This window comes from Trachurus japonicus, chromosome 22 (assembly GCF_045865225.1).
Source record: "Trachurus japonicus isolate A0001 chromosome 22, Traja_1.0".
NCBI lineage: Eukaryota > Metazoa > Chordata > Actinopteri > Carangiformes > Carangidae > Trachurus > Trachurus japonicus.
The window spans coordinates 9,960,876-9,977,895 of record NC_140928.1 but is presented as its reverse complement, the minus strand read 5'-3'; the positions used below and the strand labels follow the sequence as shown (position 1 = coordinate 9,977,895).

The following is a 17,020-nucleotide window of genomic DNA, read 5'->3' as shown; positions in this document are numbered from 1 at the left end:
ATGTGCAGGTGGATTACGGACTTCCTGACTGACAGACGGTAGTTCGTGAGGCTGGGGAAGCATGTCTCTGACACCCAGACCATCAGCACTGGATCCCCCCAAGGTTGCGTCCTTTCTCCTCTGCTGTTCTCCCTGTACACCATCAGCTGCACATCTGGACACCAGTCTGTCAAGCTCCTGAAATTTGCTGACACCACCCTCATCTGCCTCATCTCTGATGGGGACGTGTCGGCCTACAGCAGCGAGACGGACCCTCTGGTGTCATGGTGCAACATGAACAACCTGGAGCTGAACGCTCTGAAGACAGTGGACTTCAGAAAGGACCAAGCTGCCCTCCCCCCTGTCATCCTCTGTGACTCTACAATGACCCTGGTTGAGTCCTTCTTCTTCCTGGGCACCACCATCTCCCAGGAGCTCCAATGGGAGCAGAACATCAGCTCCCTCACCAAGAAGCCTCAGCAGAGGATAGGCTATACTTCCTGCTGCAGCTGAAGAAGTTTCACCTCCCTGTGAAGATGCTGGTGAACTTCTACACTGCCACCACTGAATCCATCCTCACATCCTCCATGTCAGTCTGGTATGCTGCAGCTACGGCCAGAGACAAGGCCAAACTGCAGCGTGTCATTCACTCTGTCCAGAGGGTGATCGGCTGCAGCCTCCCATCTCTTCAAGAGCTGTACATCTCCAGGACCAGAGCCAGAATAGCTGCTGACCCCTCTTACCCTGGACACAAACTCTTCAAGCCCCTCCCCTCTGGCAAAAGGCTCCGGTCCATCCGGACCAGGACCTCACGCCACAAGAACAGTTTCTTCCTCTCTGCAGTCAGCCTAATGAACAATGCCCCAGTTCCCCCTAAATAACCCTAAACCTATGGATGTAATATGCTATAATGTTAATGTCATCTTTACTCACTACATCTTAGCCTTCTTAACCTTGGATGTATATATAAACCATTAAAAATGTTCCCTGTATAATGTGATTTCACAAAAGTCCTCTGCTACTTCCTGCTAACAGCAGTATTAAAGCCGATTTTCCCCCTCGCTCCCTCATGCATCCAGTGGAATTAGCGCCAACTAGTGGTGCAAACAAATATTATCTGCAGGGCCTTTCTGCAACTGCAAAGGCGCTCTAAATCATCAGTAGTGGCACACAAATTATGAAATGTGCAACATCGGAGAATGGCCATAATTGGTGTATATGGCATTTTTATGGTCAAAATAGTGAATGCATGATAAATATTGTTAAGCTACTCTTGTGCGAAGGTTATCATACCAATTAATAATCTGGACATATATAGGAATAATAAAATAGCAACAAGAATTTGCCCACCCTTTCGATTGCGATTGGTGGTCTGGCTCATGGACTATAATCTAACCTATGTGTGACTGATTACCACCTAAGTCCTCTATAGTGTCTCACCAATGCTAGTGTAGTGACACACCCAAATTCATACACAGGAACGTACACGAATCTAAATTGGCTAACTTACAGCATGTCCTTAGATTAATCTCTCACTAACTGAACTGTCAGGACGAGCCAGTACGTGAGTCGAGAGAGAGAGAGAGAAAGAGAGAGAGATTTTTAATACTGTGTCCTCATACCACTTGTGTTGTTCACTGTCTGTACTTTTCCACAGGCTCTTCACCTGAAGTATTCAGCTGGTTGAAAAGGTAATATTTGCTGAAATGTTTGCTACTATTCTCAAAGCCAGGTACAAATTATTAAGTGCATGTCTCATTGGGCCACAATTAATTTAACTTGTGTATTTTTGTGTATACTTTTGTTGCAAGCTGTCATTACTGTACTATGACATGAGTGGTGTGTGCAAATAATCTTGACATGGCTCTGTTTTTTTTTCTCCTCATTGTGACAGTTATGGCTTCTTCCGCTCCACACAATTTCTCCTGGGTTGAGCCAGGTAAACTGGCTGGATTGGCGCTGCCCAGGATGACGTGTGAATACCAGTACATGTTGGACAATGGTATCAAACACCTGGTTTGCCTGTGTGAGAGAAAACCACCGTACCACGACTCGTGCCCAGAGTTAGAGCTGCATCACATCAAGATAACCGACTTCACTCCTCCTTCACCAAGTCAGATCGATCGATTCCTTTCCCTCGTGGAAGAGGCCAACGCCAAAGGAGAGGTAGAGGCTCAGATACTTGATAGACTCTGATATGACAGGTAGATGGTTATGCTTCTATACATGAGTACTTTCAGGAGTCTCCAGCGTCAGTAAAGTATTGTATACCAGTTCACAAGGTACAGTGCTGTAACTTAACTTACAATGGCCTTGTTAAGATCATTCTATAGGGGAAAGGAAAACCTTTCACAACCTTGGCACTGTTAGGAAGCAGATGTAGTTAGGATTATTATACTGAATAAGTACAAAATAATAGGAAGAAGTGCCATTTTTATTACATTTGTGGAAGGGGATTTGTTGTGCTCCCTCAGTATAACAGCACGTGACAGTGAAATTCAGAATGTTTTCACAATCGAGGGTGCTGTAAGCAATGCATCGTTGGTTTTGTTTGCACACCTTCTGTAAGAAATTCAGTGCTAATCCCTGTCAGGGTGTGTTCATGGTTACATGTGACTGACCAAACTAAACACTGCTTTGTTGCTCTCCAGGGTGTGGCAGTGCACTGCATGCATGGCCACGGGAGAACAGGAACCATGTTGGCCTGCTACCTGGTGAAGACGAGGAAAATTTCAGGCATCGAAGCCATAAACGAGATCCGAAGGCTGAGGCAAGGCTCAATCGAAACTCACGAACAAGAGAAAGCAGTGGTGCAGTTTTATCAGCGCACAAAGTAACACTTTCATTTACTTTTGTGTCCAATAGGAAGCAGATGTTGCAATGATAATAACAGTTAACGAGACAAATTAATACTTTATTGAAAATACAAAAACATGTTAAAACAAGTGAAACTGAAAGTCTTGAAGAATAATACTAAACTCAAATGTAAAAATGACTATATGACATTTATCTAAGACAAACATTGCTTCAGTTAACAGATACACACGCTGCCATGTTAAATGGTAGTATACTCTTTTTTCTTAGCACATTATTACTTTTCTTTCTGAAGACATGCTCCTCCTGAGTTTTCTGTTATGCACTGGACGCCAGGGAAAACAGACGCTGACGCTCCTTGAACGTGAGCTTTTCAGGAGCTGTCGGCCTCTTTATTTTATCCTCCTGGTTTCTGCAAATAAAAAAACATACTTGAATTTTATTTTTACTCAGGGATTTGTAAAGAAACCAACATATGAAGCAGAATAGGCTACTGTAATAATCTTGTGATGCTACATAAATGTGCATATGCATTTCTGGTCCATTAAGTTATCACAAATTACAATGCTCTGTTAATACATTGTGTTAGATTTAATTTCATTTAAATGTTTCTCCTCAGTTGCCAAATAATGTAAACTCACTCTTTAGATGACACCTTGTGAACGCCTTCAGTCAGTCCAGGTGGTCTCTCGCCTGCCGAACAAAAATGTTGTGATTGAAAATAAAGGAGATATATATATATTTGAGAACTGCCTCTTTTATTAAAATTACTTATTTGTCATCCACAAGTGAATGAGTACCTGTCTCTGCCTTGTCTTCCTCTTGGGGAAGACGATTTCCCGTCTGTTTTTCCGGTGCTGTCAGGTGGATGTTGTTTCCTGCAGAGTTTCTCCTGCTCTAAAGATGGAAAATAATTGATTAAATATAGGTTATTTTTGCTTTTTAATTACCAGCATTGTTCACTATATATGGAAATCCACCAATATTTAAAGACACAAAGGAGTCACAGAAAGCTGTAAATCTCCATGCGTCCTTTTTTGTTTCCAGATGTTATTCTGTTATTGAATGTTTCATAGACCTTCCTTCAGCCTGACTTTTTTACTTTGCATAACTTAATTGTCTACATTTCCCAAGAAAACCACTTTGCAGCATCGTCAAACATCTACATGTACTGCAAAATTGGATTTAAAAAAAAGTATAGAGCCCGTTACTGTTAATTTATTCTAGGCTTTTTACCTGAGCTCTGGTCTCCAGCTGCTGTATCATCACCATCATGTCCAGCTCCTCGTCTTCTTCCTCGTCTTCATCCTCTCCTCTCTGCTGAACCTCCTGCAGCCTCTTCTGAAACTGCCACTCCAGGCTGAGTTTTCGGAGTCGGTCGTTCTCCACAGCCGAGCGCTTCACTTTGGCCTGAAGCTCCTGCACCTCCTGCTCCAGGAGCTCCACCGCCTGAAGCCTCTGCTGCTTCTCCAGCTTCTCCTGGGCCTCCCTCTTCCACGGGTCGGACCGCTCCTGGGGGTCCGTCTGCTTCAGGGGCCCCGTGCCCGGCTTCTGTTGAGTGGGAGGCTCTTGGAAGGAAACATGTTTTGTCGGGGGGATGCTCACTTGGGGTTTCATTGTTTGACCCCTGAATATGCCGGTTCTTTGCTGCTGCGAGGGATGAGGTAGCTTCTTGGTTGCAGTGATGGGACATGCATAAATGTGGTTAGCTTGGTTTTGAGGAATCTGTCCATGTCCGTTTACTTTAAGAGTTTGGCTCATCTTCACTGACATTGATGAAGTCTGGAAGGTGGTAAGAGGAGGGTTCGACTGTGTGCTCGCAGCTCTGGTTATGGGGATGTCTATCCGTATGGGCTGGACTGAAGGCGTAGGTGTTGGATGTTGAGAAAAGGGGGTTCTCCAGACACCAGCTCCACTTGTGGGAGTGCCCTGCTGTCGTTTTTTGGGGGAGGTGTTATCAGAGAGGATGTCATGACTAGAAACGCTGGAGCGAATTGGGAAAGATGAATAGTGGCTCATGGTTTGTTTTACACCCTGATCCTGCAGCTCCTGCATGTTCTGCCTTTTGTCCAGCAGGGGGCCTCCACCATCCATACACAAGTTTTCCTGAGAGCGTGCTTGACGCTGGAGGAGTAAACGCAAATATTTTTAATAATATCAAACAAGCTGTACTTAACATTTCATCAACACTACGACATTTACCATTAAGGTCTTCTTATTGGAGCTCTGTCCACCCAGAGACACTTTCAGTGTTTGCTGTTGTCGACTGTATTCAGATGTGCTCTTGCCCTGGGACTTAGGGGTAGGAAGTGTCAGATACTCCCTGTGATATGTCTGAACAGAGGGGGAAAAAGTGAACACAATTGTTTTTTACGTTATAAATTCATTCAAAATAAGTAGATTTTTGTAACTATTCAATATTTCTTTACAGTTTGGGTGTTAAGCGGACACAATTTAGCTTACAGGTATTTTACTGGCAAAAAAAAGCTAAGAAAATGGAATTATAAAAAGGCACTTTTAACAGAAATTGAACTGAAAATGTGAAAAAAGGTCAAATCTTCCTTTTTATCATAGGAACATATTTACTCTGTGTGTAGCTTTTATCACAAAGATTGAAGAAATAAGGTCTAACATTTAACAAATATCTCACATCAGTGCTAAGGTTGATGCTGGAAACAGCGGCAATGTTACTCCCTCTCACGACAGGGTCAACAGGTTCGCCTCCATCCTCTTGGCAAAAGTCTGCAGAAGTAAGGAGAAAATAAGCACACGCTGGAGTGGCTGTTATGACTCACCCTCAGGCATTGAACATATTTCACATTAAGGGATTTACTGTAGTGTAAGTGCCTGGGAGCAATAAGTGATTAAAACAGAAGTGGACCCACTGGTCATGTTGGGGTTGGAGCGGTAGAGCTGCCTGTTTCTCTGCATCATCTGCTCTTTCTTCCTCCTGCTGCCTCCATGGAGCTGCTCCGAGGGGCCAGGGTCCACCACACTGTACAGCAGGAGCTCTTTACCATTTGGCTTATCACTGCTTGTATCACCTTGTGAAGCAAGAAACAATGTCAATCAGATCATGAGGTACAAAAGGTGGAGGAATGAGGGTTTTCATCTATTTGTTTTAGGTTTTTTTTTTTTTTTTTTTTAACCTGTAATCCTCTCTGGAGCTGGTTCTCTCAGCAGAGCCTCCAGGCCATGATAGCTGGCTCCAAACTTTGCAACCTCTAAGGTCACAACGGGACCGGTTTGCACCATGATTGCTGCTGCCCTAAATGAATGCAATATTAATACAGTCAACTGTTTACCCATACAGAGGTAATATATGACATATATTTCTATATCAAGGGTGCTGTTGCTATATATGTTACTACCATATACATCTTTTGGATATATGAAGATATGTCTACAAACCAATAGAAAAACTTATACTATACATATTTATACTTGAAAATATCCATATGAAGATTTTTTTATTTGGCATATACTGTAGGATGTTACAACTTTATATATGATATTTAATTTGTACAGACAAGTTTATCAAACAGTACATAAATAAAAATTCTATTTGTTGTATTTTTCTTAATAATTTCAATCATTTTGGGAATGTAGTTTCAGACTTTTGGAACCCATTGTATAGTAATATCCACTTATATTGGTAGGCTTTGGGATCAATGCATACTTAAAGCAGAAGTAAGCGATCCGGTCGTTTTGGCTAATGCTGCGTTCCAGGCAGGCTTTTGAAACCGTAAATTACAGCTTCAAGTCACGACTTAAGACTTTGTAGCGTTCCAGGCAACCCACTCGTGTTTTTCCGACCTGCTTTACCTGTGAAAGTCACTATAACGGCCACTCGTAACTTCCGACCCATGAACTCGTACCAGATCGAACTGGTACGACTTCACAGGTCGGAAAAACACGAGTTACGAGTTGCCTTGAACGCACCATAACGTCTTGTCAGCCGATGGAGTTAGCAGCCCCCGCTCTCGTCATGGATCTATTGGTCCTCGTCCCTACGTCACCACATTCACGCACATCCCTTGGCTGCACCAGACTGGCTCTGGCTGCACACACAGCCCTTCATGCCGTTCTCTCTCCTCATTGGATAAAACTTGTAGGATACGAGAAAAGTTTTCTCCTCGGCTCAGAGCAGAGCAGAGTGACTGAGAGACCCGTGTTTCGGTCCAAACACTCTATAGCCGTTTTCCCACTAAAATTAGCGGGTCGACGCGGGTTTTTTAAACGCGGGTCGACCCGCTAACAATCGGCATTTGGCCCCTTTCCCATTGACCAAAATGAGCCGAGTCTGACCCCCCGCTGCGGGACCAGACAGAGCATAAACCAGTCGCCCCGCTCTCATCCGTGGTGCAAGAGACACACACAGTCATGCCACAGCCGCCCGCCGCGGAGTGTCCGTCCGCCGAGGCAGACTCTCTGGCTGGCTGACCTGGAGCACCAGGACCGCGGAGGACAGAGAGTCTGCTGCAGCCGGATGACGGACGTCCGCGGCACAACACGTCAGTTAAACAGACTGTCGCTTCTTTTCTTTTCTTTTTTTCTATCGTTTTTGGTCAGTGTTCTCTGATCTTTTGATCCCAGTCTCGCATGAGAGCAGAGCGGAGCAGAGCTTTGTTTTGGTACGTGATATGAGACGCGACCGGCGCGATGACGTGGCGTCACGTAACGTTCAGTGTCATCACGTAAATTAGCGGGTTGACGCGGGTCTGGCGTTCCCACTGCAAGCCGATCGGAGCCGAGCCGATTAAAGGCGATTTTAACCCGCGTCGCTTGCCGAGTCGTTTGACCCGCATCGACGCGGGTCGACGCGGCTCGGTGCGCCTTTCCCACTGCCACCAAAAGCCGATTGTTAGCGGGTTTAAACGGGGTTTTTGGCCAGTGGGAAAGGGGTATATGTAAGTGATTGCTGTCGGAAGATATAACTATTGAAGACTTATAGTAACACAAAAATATCGCTTACTTTTGCTTTAATATAACATGTCCACAATATTAACAACATACATACACATACATATTTGTATGGGCAAGACATATGTTCCAATTTCTAATAGGTTTCATATAACTTTTCCTACATATATGATTTAATTTTATAAGCACATATAGAAATTCAATTACATTTGGGGGTGGGAATTACAAATTGTGGCATGTGCCGTTGAGACTGCAGTTACCTTTCTTGGCTGAGGCCGACCAGGCTTCGACCATCCACACTGAGCAGCTGGTCCCCGGCTGTCAACCTGCCATTCTGCACACAGCACAGACAGTTTACTACAGTATATGTCAAATGTCACTGAAAAAATATTTAGTTTCATGCACATTCACAAAACAGCTGAATTACAAATGTTAGATCTCACCATTTCAGCTGGTCCTCCCTTGACTATAGATTTGATATAGATCCCAAGGTTACCCTGGCGTGCTCCCTGTGGCAAAACAAGAGGGAGGGTGTTAATTAGCAGAGACATCAAGCAGATAGTATTGGTGTTTGGATAGTTCCAGTTACTGAGCACATCACAATTACAGGAAAACATTGAGTCAGTCACCTTGGCAGCCACGATGCTGATCCCCATGCCGCTGTTAAGAGGTTTGTTCAGCGTGATCATCACAATCTCTGGCTCCCTGTGTGCTGCCTGTTGAAAAAAGTATGACTGCTGCTTAAATGCTTGATCTTATCTTGAAATTAAATTACACATCTGGGATGGTGAGTATTTACCAAGTATATGCTCTTTGAGGAGGGTGTAGTGTTGCTGAAATTTACAGTCCAGTCACCTTTGGAGTTTGGCTGCGATGTTAAAGAGCAAAGACCTGGAAGAGGAAGATTCAAATGTGCAAATATATGACAAATGATCTATTTTAGGTGTTTTCATATTAGATACAATACGCCTCTGGGATATTGACATTTAGCAGGTTTTAACAGAGTCCCATACCTTTTCGACAAATAGGCTCCAAGAACTCCCTGAACCCAGTAGGGATTCCTCTCACAGTGTCACAGGAGTATCCTCCCTCTGGCAGCAGGAAAGGCAGGTGGAGGTCAAGGCTCTCCTCCAACCTGACGTCCCGTCCTTCACTCTGCATCAGGTTGTCTGCTGAGGCCTCAGCAGCCGACACCACAGCATCGATCAAACTCTGCCAAGAGGGCGACAAGTGAATCAGACAGCGGAAATATTTCAGCAAAAGGTCGTTCTTCTGGTGTATTGACATTTGTCAACGTGTGACGGGTCTCCAATCCAATCTGCCTGTTGCCATCATCCTGAAGACAGAACCTGCAGATGACCCTGACCTCTGACCTCAGTTGAGACATTATTAAAAAAGCTTTCATACTTCTAATCAAGCAAGATTTTTAATACAGGAATTGAGAGACTGGGCAGCATTGATAGCACCGTTGCCTTCCTGTGTAGAGTTTGCATGCTCTGTGTGGGGTCTCTGGCTTATACCCACACATGGACACTATTGATTTGCAATTCCAAATTACCTGTGTGATGTGAATGTGAGTGTTGTTTGTTGTCTGATGGATGGGTTGATTGTAATACTGCTGATGCCAGGGGGGCAGGACAGGTGTGTGGTTTCTTTTGACCAATCGCTCTGGTTTTGACTAGAGATAGGCTACCGTAGTTGCAAAGACTATGGGAACGTTAATGTTTATGTTCGCTTTGCTCAGGTTTGATATTAGGCCTAATAATGTTAATGGTTGTGTGAGATAGGCTACTTGTCCATTGTTAGTCACAAGCGTCTCTCTTTGTGTAAGTTGTAGTTAGTAGCCTACTTACGCACCATGACAGATAGTCAGATACCGGTAGCGGCGGTAGCAGGTTGCGTTTATTTTTTTCTGCGCGTAGTCCACTGCAGATCCACTGTTGCCTACATGTTCTGAACCCGTTGCCATAACTACAGACTTCCATCAGAATTCAAGCGGGAAGCTGCTCGATACGACAAAGAATGACGTACAGTAAGTAAAGGCTCTTATGTATATTTAATTACCGGTATTCATAAAAGTAGCTGTGGCTGCAGTTATCAATTTTCTCGCTAACCGTATAGCTCTCGTAAATAAATGGAGGCAAGTGTTGTAGGTCGTAAGTTCAAGTCGCAGCCTTTACAGTCTATGGTCGCAGCTAGCTAGCTGCTGTTTGTGTGTTTGGCTAAATGTAGGCCTACCATATTAACTTGGCTAACTTAACGCTGTGTTGTTGTGGCTGCTTTCTCTGTGCTATTCCACTGCTTTCAGTGTAATATTTGAAGTTGTACCAACTGCAAGTTAAAGTGGTTCTTTCTTTCTTTCTTTCTTTCTTTCTTTCTTTCTTTCTTTCTTTCTTTCTTTCTTTCTTTCTTTCTGTAAGAAGTGAGCTAGCTAGATTTGTCACAATTGGCATCCATCAGTATTGGCTAAAAACACAAAAACAGGTCTGTTAGAGATATTTGAGATATTTTTTAAAAGTGCCTTTTCCAATCCCAGAAAATATGTAATATCTGCTGTGTAATTGTGTAGGCCCATTTACTCCCTTAATAAATGTTCAAGGATGCTGAATACTTGACACAATACAATTACAAACACAAAAGTGTGTTTTTTGTGCTCTACAAAGTGAATGTAGACGCCACGTTCAAAAACAACTGCAGGTAAATGCTGTTCAACAACCGAGGTTTATGCATGTGATGCTTTCATGTTGTTGATAGTTATGGTGAGGAAAAATTAATGCTAATGATGGTTTGAGTGTTAGTGGCCTATTTGAGTTTGTGGCATTTCCAGCTTGTTGCTGCTTATTGCAAACCCAGGCTGTAATTGAGAATAATAATGTAAATGGATTTTGTCATGCTCATTTACAAAATTGATGTTCTATAATAATAGCATAATGGGAAACTTGATTTGGCTTTTTGTCACCCATTGGATAGGTAGTCACATTAATATTTTCTTCACACACCTCATATTCGGCAAAGTATTAGAGAAATATTTCACTCAGAAGCAATCGGGTAATGTGACAACTCGCTTTACTGTTCCTCATATATTATTCATCATCATATTCATCATTGTTAATTATTCATATTATTAAATCTATACTACTGAGCTCCTTTTCTTTGGTTGAGGCTGCTGCCATACTTGGCTACTACAGACATAGTCAAACCTAAGGATATCTATCTCTATATTTCTTTTAGGGATTTGTCTCTAAAGCAGCAGCACATTTTAATTGCAGCATGACAGTAAAGGAGGAACACACCCAGTATACTCACAGGAGGGATGTGAGGCTCATTGTTTGCGTAGAGGTAGCCTGCAAGCAACGTCTGCAGCTGCAGTGAGTTCAGTTTGAAACAGGTATTATGGATGTCCTTCGCATTTTCCATTGAGTACTTATTCATGGTCAGGAGCGTGGTTGCCTAGAAACAGCCAGGCAACACTATTTTAACATCTTGTACTAACTGAATGATCACATATAATGGAAACACACTGTGAATAAAATCTGAGCCAACACTGAAAAATAAAAAAGAAATAATGAATTAATTATCTCACAAAGAAGCTCATCCACTATCATATTAGCTGACCAACAGTCTCCAAATGCTGTCTTGCTTATTGGAGATAATAAAATGCTTTTACAATTCTTAAAAACTAAAGTGATTTGGCTTATTCATACATCAAACTTTACATTATTGAACAAAGAATGGATAAAATTAGCTTAGAAAAGAACATTTGATAAAGATTTTATGCTGTCTTTGTGGTTATAGACACTGATCTGATCTTTTCTAAAAGCCCAGTAAAAGCCTTGTGTTTAGATACATAGTGCAGACAGGGACCGACCTGGATGATGTGCCCCAGGTGGCAGTCGGCAGCCAGCTCCAGGCCCTGCCTCTCCGCCCAGCCTTCGATGGCCGTGAGCCTCTGGCGGAGAGCTGCTCCCCAGTAGTGGGAGCGCAGGCCGGGGGTGTTGGCCTCTGGGCCCATGAGCTGGTTGAAGAGCCAGGTGCTGATGAAATGGAAGAGCTGGGAGAACAGCTGGATGGTGAGGGCGGGGTTGACCCGGCAGCGTCTCAACAGAGACATGGTGTTCATCAAGGTGTTCATCACCATCTCTGTAACAGGCAGGATAGTGGTGTCAATTGATAAAGAAGGGGCCCAAGAGCATTGTAGTTCTTGAGTAAAATTATCATTGACTATCAAATTAATCAACATTTACCTATACCAGCGGGTAGGGGTCCATGTTGCTCAGGATCAATCAAAAAAGTTGGCAAGTGCTTTTTTAACTCAGCCTGTACACACTGCAGCAGGCAACTTGGGAGAATGAAAACACATATTAAACTCAGCATTTGGAAAACAAACCATAAAACTACCTTGAATTTGTACAGTTTATTTAAAGATTTGTGTTTGGAGAATTTCTTTGACAGGGATTTGTATCTAAGGCTGCAAATGATTATCAATTAATTTGTGATTTTTTTTCATTTGCAGGGCTCCAGACTAACTTTTTTTTACTTTGAGCACAGTGGCCAGTAACTTAAAATTTTAGGAGCGCATAAGCAGAAACTTTAGCGGTGCAAATTGACTTAAAGCAAATATTCACATTTCTCTCATTATTCACCTTTTTATTCATGATCCTCAAACATTGGTCTGACACTTGCAATGTCAGATTCCAGAAACCAGAAGTTTCACCAGAAAAATAGCAATTTAATTGGTTGCACATGCCTAAGATGAAAAATTTACTTGCACCCATTTAGGGGCAGTCTGGAGCCCTGATTTGTTAAAGGTGTACAGAAATGGCCGTTTGTCCTGTTTGTCGCGCCGAGTTGTCACGAGCTGCAACACGAGTTTACCTGAGTAAGGAAAACAAATTTGATTGGTCGTTATCGAGCGGGCGGGATATTCAAAGCTTGGGGCGAGACCGAGCTCTGTGTGTGTGTGTCGTCTCAGACGTTTGAATGACGGATGACGGATCCAATATCAGTGGCTGGTGAATCGTGTACAGGCTGACGTATAATTTGTGCGCCTGCATTATCCAATGCGGGAAAAAAAATACACACTTTCATCCCAGATTTACTCAAAAATAGAATTTTGCACAAAGTTTGGCCTACATCGTCTGATAGATGAGTTATTACACACATTTTATGACCCAGAGTGGGCTTAAATTCAGTTTTCTTTTCTGTACACCTTTAATCTTAAAAATATAATAAAACACAGAAACATTCCCTAGAGCCTAAGAAATGAGAAATATTCATTTTACATTGATTTAGAAAGGAGTTGCCTATGAGAAACTGTAATCAACAAAGATTTGGGATTTTCCCATGATAATTGATTTTATTGAAGATGATAAAGCATGCACCACCATATTCACAAGGCATGCTGTGGTAGCATATTGCTGATGTGTGCAGGTGTATACTATATGGTTGGGATTTGGGAGTTCAGGGGTTTGCTCTTGCAGTAAGAAAGTAACCTATTTTTAAAATGGCTTGTTTTGGTGGATGGAGACTTGCAGTTTCTCCTAAGAGGGCAAAAGCTTGAGTAGGTAGAGAGTGAGGCGCTGAGTAAGGTCAGAGCTGATTTTTACTACTACTCTTTTGATTACATTCTTGTTGCACAGCGACCTGCTCGATGGGGCGAAGGAGGCTGAGGTCTTTGATGAACCATTGTGCTGTTTTACCTGTAGGCTTTGTGCACCAGGTGGGAGAGATCCAGCTGACTTTGCTGTGTGAGCGGGCACAGATCTTTGTCATGCTTGAAGAAATTTAGCAGCTCAGAGGAGTTGGCTATCCAGAAGGCGAGAGCTCCAGCGATGGTCTGCTGCCTCTGAAACACAAATATAGCAGCAGTGTCATTGTAAACGCAATGAACATCTGGTATTTAGTTTTCTAATAAACTGTTATTCAGTCCTAATTGTGCAAAGATAACAAATACAAGCCAGTGGTTTCTTAGACTTGCCTGGATGACCTTCCTCGTCATGGCCACCATTTTGTTGGTGATTAAGCTCACACTGTGTTTTCCTCCTGAGGGCAGAGAGCCTTGGCTGCAATGTCGCTGCAGAGCAAAGCGTCCCACGGCATAGAGAGCGTATGCAGGTGAGAGCTTGAAATGAACTGTGGAGGTGTTGGTGTAATTTATGACTGCAGACAGGAAGGCCTCCTCCGCTGAAATGTAAAAGACACCAGCAGGGGGCAGGAGGACATTATGAGAGGGGAGGGCGGTGAGCTTCCAACAGACAGGTATTAAACCAGAAAACAGCACACTGTGGAACGAAACCTTTTGATCACATACTCACAGTTGTCACATAATTTAATCCCAATTGGTAATCCAGGTTGATCTGGAAAGTCAGGATGAAGATTTCCAGAGAGCTTTACTCCTGTGGGAAATATAAACAGTGACTTAGTTACAGCCATCCTGATGATGTTGTTAAAATATGGCTCATATTGATTTGGAGTGAAATATGGCTGTGCTGCTGTGTGCATGGTTGGTACATTGCTCATGCACTGGACTTCACCGTTCATTATTATTTCTATTTTTGTTCAATCTGCAGATTACTCACCCGGGGCAGCCTGGCTCTGGTGCTTTTTGTTGTTGGTGCCATGTGTCTCATGGTCACAAATGCTGTTGTTCAGTGGCTTTTCAGTTGACCTGCATATTGGATTTAAAGGGAAGGGTGTTTCTCTGACAGTTAAGTGTAGCAGGCCTGAGGCCAGCAGTCTGAAAAAGAAATATTGATGGTGAACAATGAAACATTTTACCCATTCTCATCTCCTAAAACGTCACTTTTGCTCTTCTCTGCAGTCTTCTTTTCTTTTCTTGACAGGGTCCTCTTAAAGTTTTGGATAATGCCTCCTTTCTCCTTCTCATGACAGTTTTCCTTTATTGTACAACACATAAAAAAGCACAAATATAAGTCAATGTGAGATAAGGAAGGAAGCTAGTTAATAAACACAATAAGAACAGGTTGAGGTTTCAGATACCTGGAGACTCTCCTTGTCTTTCTTCAGCACAAAACGTCCCTCTCTGTTGTCTGAGCTCCAGTTTAATTGTACAGTCAAAGGTCTCTCATCCAGGTCCAACTTGCGTTCTTAGTCCACGTATAAAACAAAGAAAAACTTGTTGAAGCAAAAACCTCAACAGTTTATGGAACAGCTGGACCAAGAAAAATCACATAAACAGTCTAGCAGATAACTATTTTATCAGTATGAGGCTGAAATAAAGTTGGCAATAAATCTGCTGAATACTCTTCTCATAAATAGATTAATTGTTTGGTCTGTTTGATTTGTTTTGTGTGAGCATTTACAGCATTTAAAATTTTAGAGGTCATACTATATTACTATTATTATTTTTCTTTACTTTGCTCAGTATTTTTGCAGTTCATGATTTTGTCCAAAATATGTCTAAAAGTAGTGGAACCCCCCCCCCCCCCCCCGTCAAAACTTCCCATATCCAAAGAGCCAGACTGTCTAGTAGCCAGAACTTGAGATTAAACATTCACTTTAATGTGCAGTTACAGTCTAATGCACAGTTATGTTTGAATGGCAAAAACTTCTGAAGGGGGCCATGTAAGAGAAAGTTGAGTGTGATAATTTGTCCACAGTGCATTACATGTACAGTATACAGTGACCTTCAGAGCTACTTACCCGTCTTGGCGTGGACCTCGTACAGGTAGTAACTTGTCGTCAGCATTTTCATATCGGGCCTGAATTTCTCTGAGAGAGTTTCAATAATCTCACGAGTTAAAGAGTTGCTGCAGACACGCAGACACTTTGTGGCCACGTTTCCTTCAACATGATCCTCAAAGTAGAAGCGCATCACACCATGAAACTCCAGGTTCTGTCGGGAAACAGAAAATAGTTTTAGTGTGTTAAGCGTGTTTTAGTGTGTGGTTTCTGTTCTTTTCATGTTCATGTTCATTATTTTATTTGGACTGAGATAAAATTGCTGAATGTTTTGAGTGTAGAAACAAAAGAATAACAGAGACATTTTTAAGGAAGAATTGTAAAACAGTGAGAGGATAAATGCTCTTCCATACAGCTTTTTTAAATCATAGTAAACTGTTACAAACAAATTAATGACAAAATTTGAAGATGTCACTGTTCTGGTGATCAGTATTCTATTTTCTAGAGCATTTTCTTTCTTTTACAGACAAAATCATTAATCAAAAATAATAAATAGCAGATTAAAGAACAATGAAAAGAAGCGTTGCTCTGCAAAAGTACATTGATTACTGGTAACATGTTATAAAAACAGCTCTTATGGTAGATCTCAAACTTTGGCATTGACAGTTGACAGTGCAGAGACTGAAAGCTAATCCAAGCGAAAACTTTGTGAGGTCCATGAAGCTGACGCTTGCAGGCGACTCACCTCATCAGGTTGGCTTATTTCAAACAGGTCCAGTCTGTTGTTGTTCCACTGTCTGATGACTTTGGCTAATTTCTCTCGCTTTTCCTCCTCTGGCATTTTTCACCAATTAACCTCGAAGTTTCTGTCTGACCAGCTTCTGCAGATTTTCTCCAGAAAACACAAATCCTTGCGACTGAGAACTTCTCTTCTGTCTTGTGTATTGTATCAGTCGAGACCCCACCCCTTCTTCAATTTATCCCCCATTAGTTATAAACTCTTTGTACTGAGCAGTGAGTACTTAAACATAATTGCCTACTTCATACCCACGTCCGTATCCCCTCTCCAAGCCCCTGGACCCCTCTGACCTCATTTAACAGGTCACTGGCTCTTTGTTATGTGAGGCAAACTGTTTCCTAATCATATATCCGTCACAAGCAAATGATTCCCATATTTATAGTCAACCAAATCTAATCTGTCATTGTCTCTTAATTCGTTATCACTTTCATCAACAATAGGGCATGTTTTAATTCCTCTCCAGGGTTGGCCAATGCAACTATTTACATGTGTTTCTATTTCCTAACTATGCTGCAGAACTGAACTTGTCATGTGATGTTGACAGTGTGCAGGAAACTCAGAGACATTTCCACAGTGACCATTAGAGATTTCCATTCTCCTTTTCGCAGCGAAATGCATGTTTACGCTTGAGGGAATCCCACTTCTCATGCATACCAGTGATTTTCAACACAATTTATGGTTACATGTCCTCCCATTCAGTTAGCACTGTGTATGTGGGGCAGCTTTTGTTGGCTGCTCTCGGTAAACTTACAATAGAACAAAAGCCTTAACAAGACCAACCCTCAATTATATATACAGTTCAGCATAAAAAAGCTGAACAATCAAGGGTATTGTTGTCTGGATGCAGGAAAATGCAAAGAAGAT

General features: G+C 42.4%; 2 protein-coding genes across 2 annotated transcripts; one reads left to right on the top strand and one right to left on the bottom strand.

Annotated features, from left to right (window-relative positions):
• Positions 1-1,647: 1,647 nt before the first annotated feature.
• On the top strand, positions 1,648-3,534 carry dusp23b (dual specificity phosphatase 23b). Its single transcript, XM_085766786.1, has 3 exons — positions 1,648-1,670; positions 1,874-2,145; positions 2,631-3,534. The coding sequence occupies exons 2-3, from the start codon at positions 1,876-1,878 to the stop codon at positions 2,814-2,816; spliced, it is 456 nt and encodes a 151-aa protein (XP_085622912.1). The 5' UTR covers positions 1,648-1,670; positions 1,874-1,875; the 3' UTR covers positions 2,817-3,534.
• Positions 3,077-17,020, bottom strand: afdnb (afadin, adherens junction formation factor b). The gene is made up of 24 exons (XM_085766789.1): positions 16,103-17,020; positions 15,379-15,571; positions 14,716-14,822; positions 14,494-14,612; positions 14,295-14,383; positions 14,031-14,072; positions 13,694-13,899; positions 13,416-13,561; positions 11,961-12,055; positions 11,585-11,856; positions 11,023-11,166; positions 8,730-8,928; positions 8,516-8,607; positions 8,346-8,432; positions 8,160-8,225; positions 7,977-8,050; positions 5,943-6,061; positions 5,679-5,837; positions 5,444-5,535; positions 4,996-5,127; positions 4,030-4,917; positions 3,594-3,690; positions 3,435-3,486; positions 3,077-3,205 (listed from the first exon to the last, which is right to left on the bottom strand). The coding sequence occupies exons 1-24, from the start codon at positions 16,196-16,198 to the stop codon at positions 3,112-3,114; spliced, it is 3,660 nt and encodes a 1,219-aa protein (XP_085622915.1). The 5' UTR covers positions 16,199-17,020; the 3' UTR covers positions 3,077-3,111.

Bases quoted from the DNA above. Each gene is read 5' to 3' on its own strand.
- dusp23b (XM_085766786.1), top strand. From the start codon at position 1,876: ATGGCTTCTTCCGCTCCACACAATTTCTCCTGGGTTGAGCCAGGTAAA. The intron at 2,146-2,630 runs GTAGAGGCTCAG...GTTGCTCTCCAG, and splicing joins AGGCCAACGCCAAAGGAGAG to GGTGTGGCAGTGCACTGCAT.
- afdnb (XM_085766789.1), bottom strand. From the start codon at position 16,198: ATGCCAGAGGAGGAAAAGCGAGAGAAATTAGCCAAAGTCATCAGACAG. The intron at 6,062-7,976 runs GTAACTGCAGTC...GCATTCATTTAG, and splicing joins GTCGGCCTCAGCCAAGAAAG to GGCAGCAGCAATCATGGTGC. The intron at 3,206-3,434 runs GTGAGTTTACAT...TTTTATTTGCAG, and splicing joins CACAAGGTGTCATCTAAAGA to AAACCAGGAGGATAAAATAA.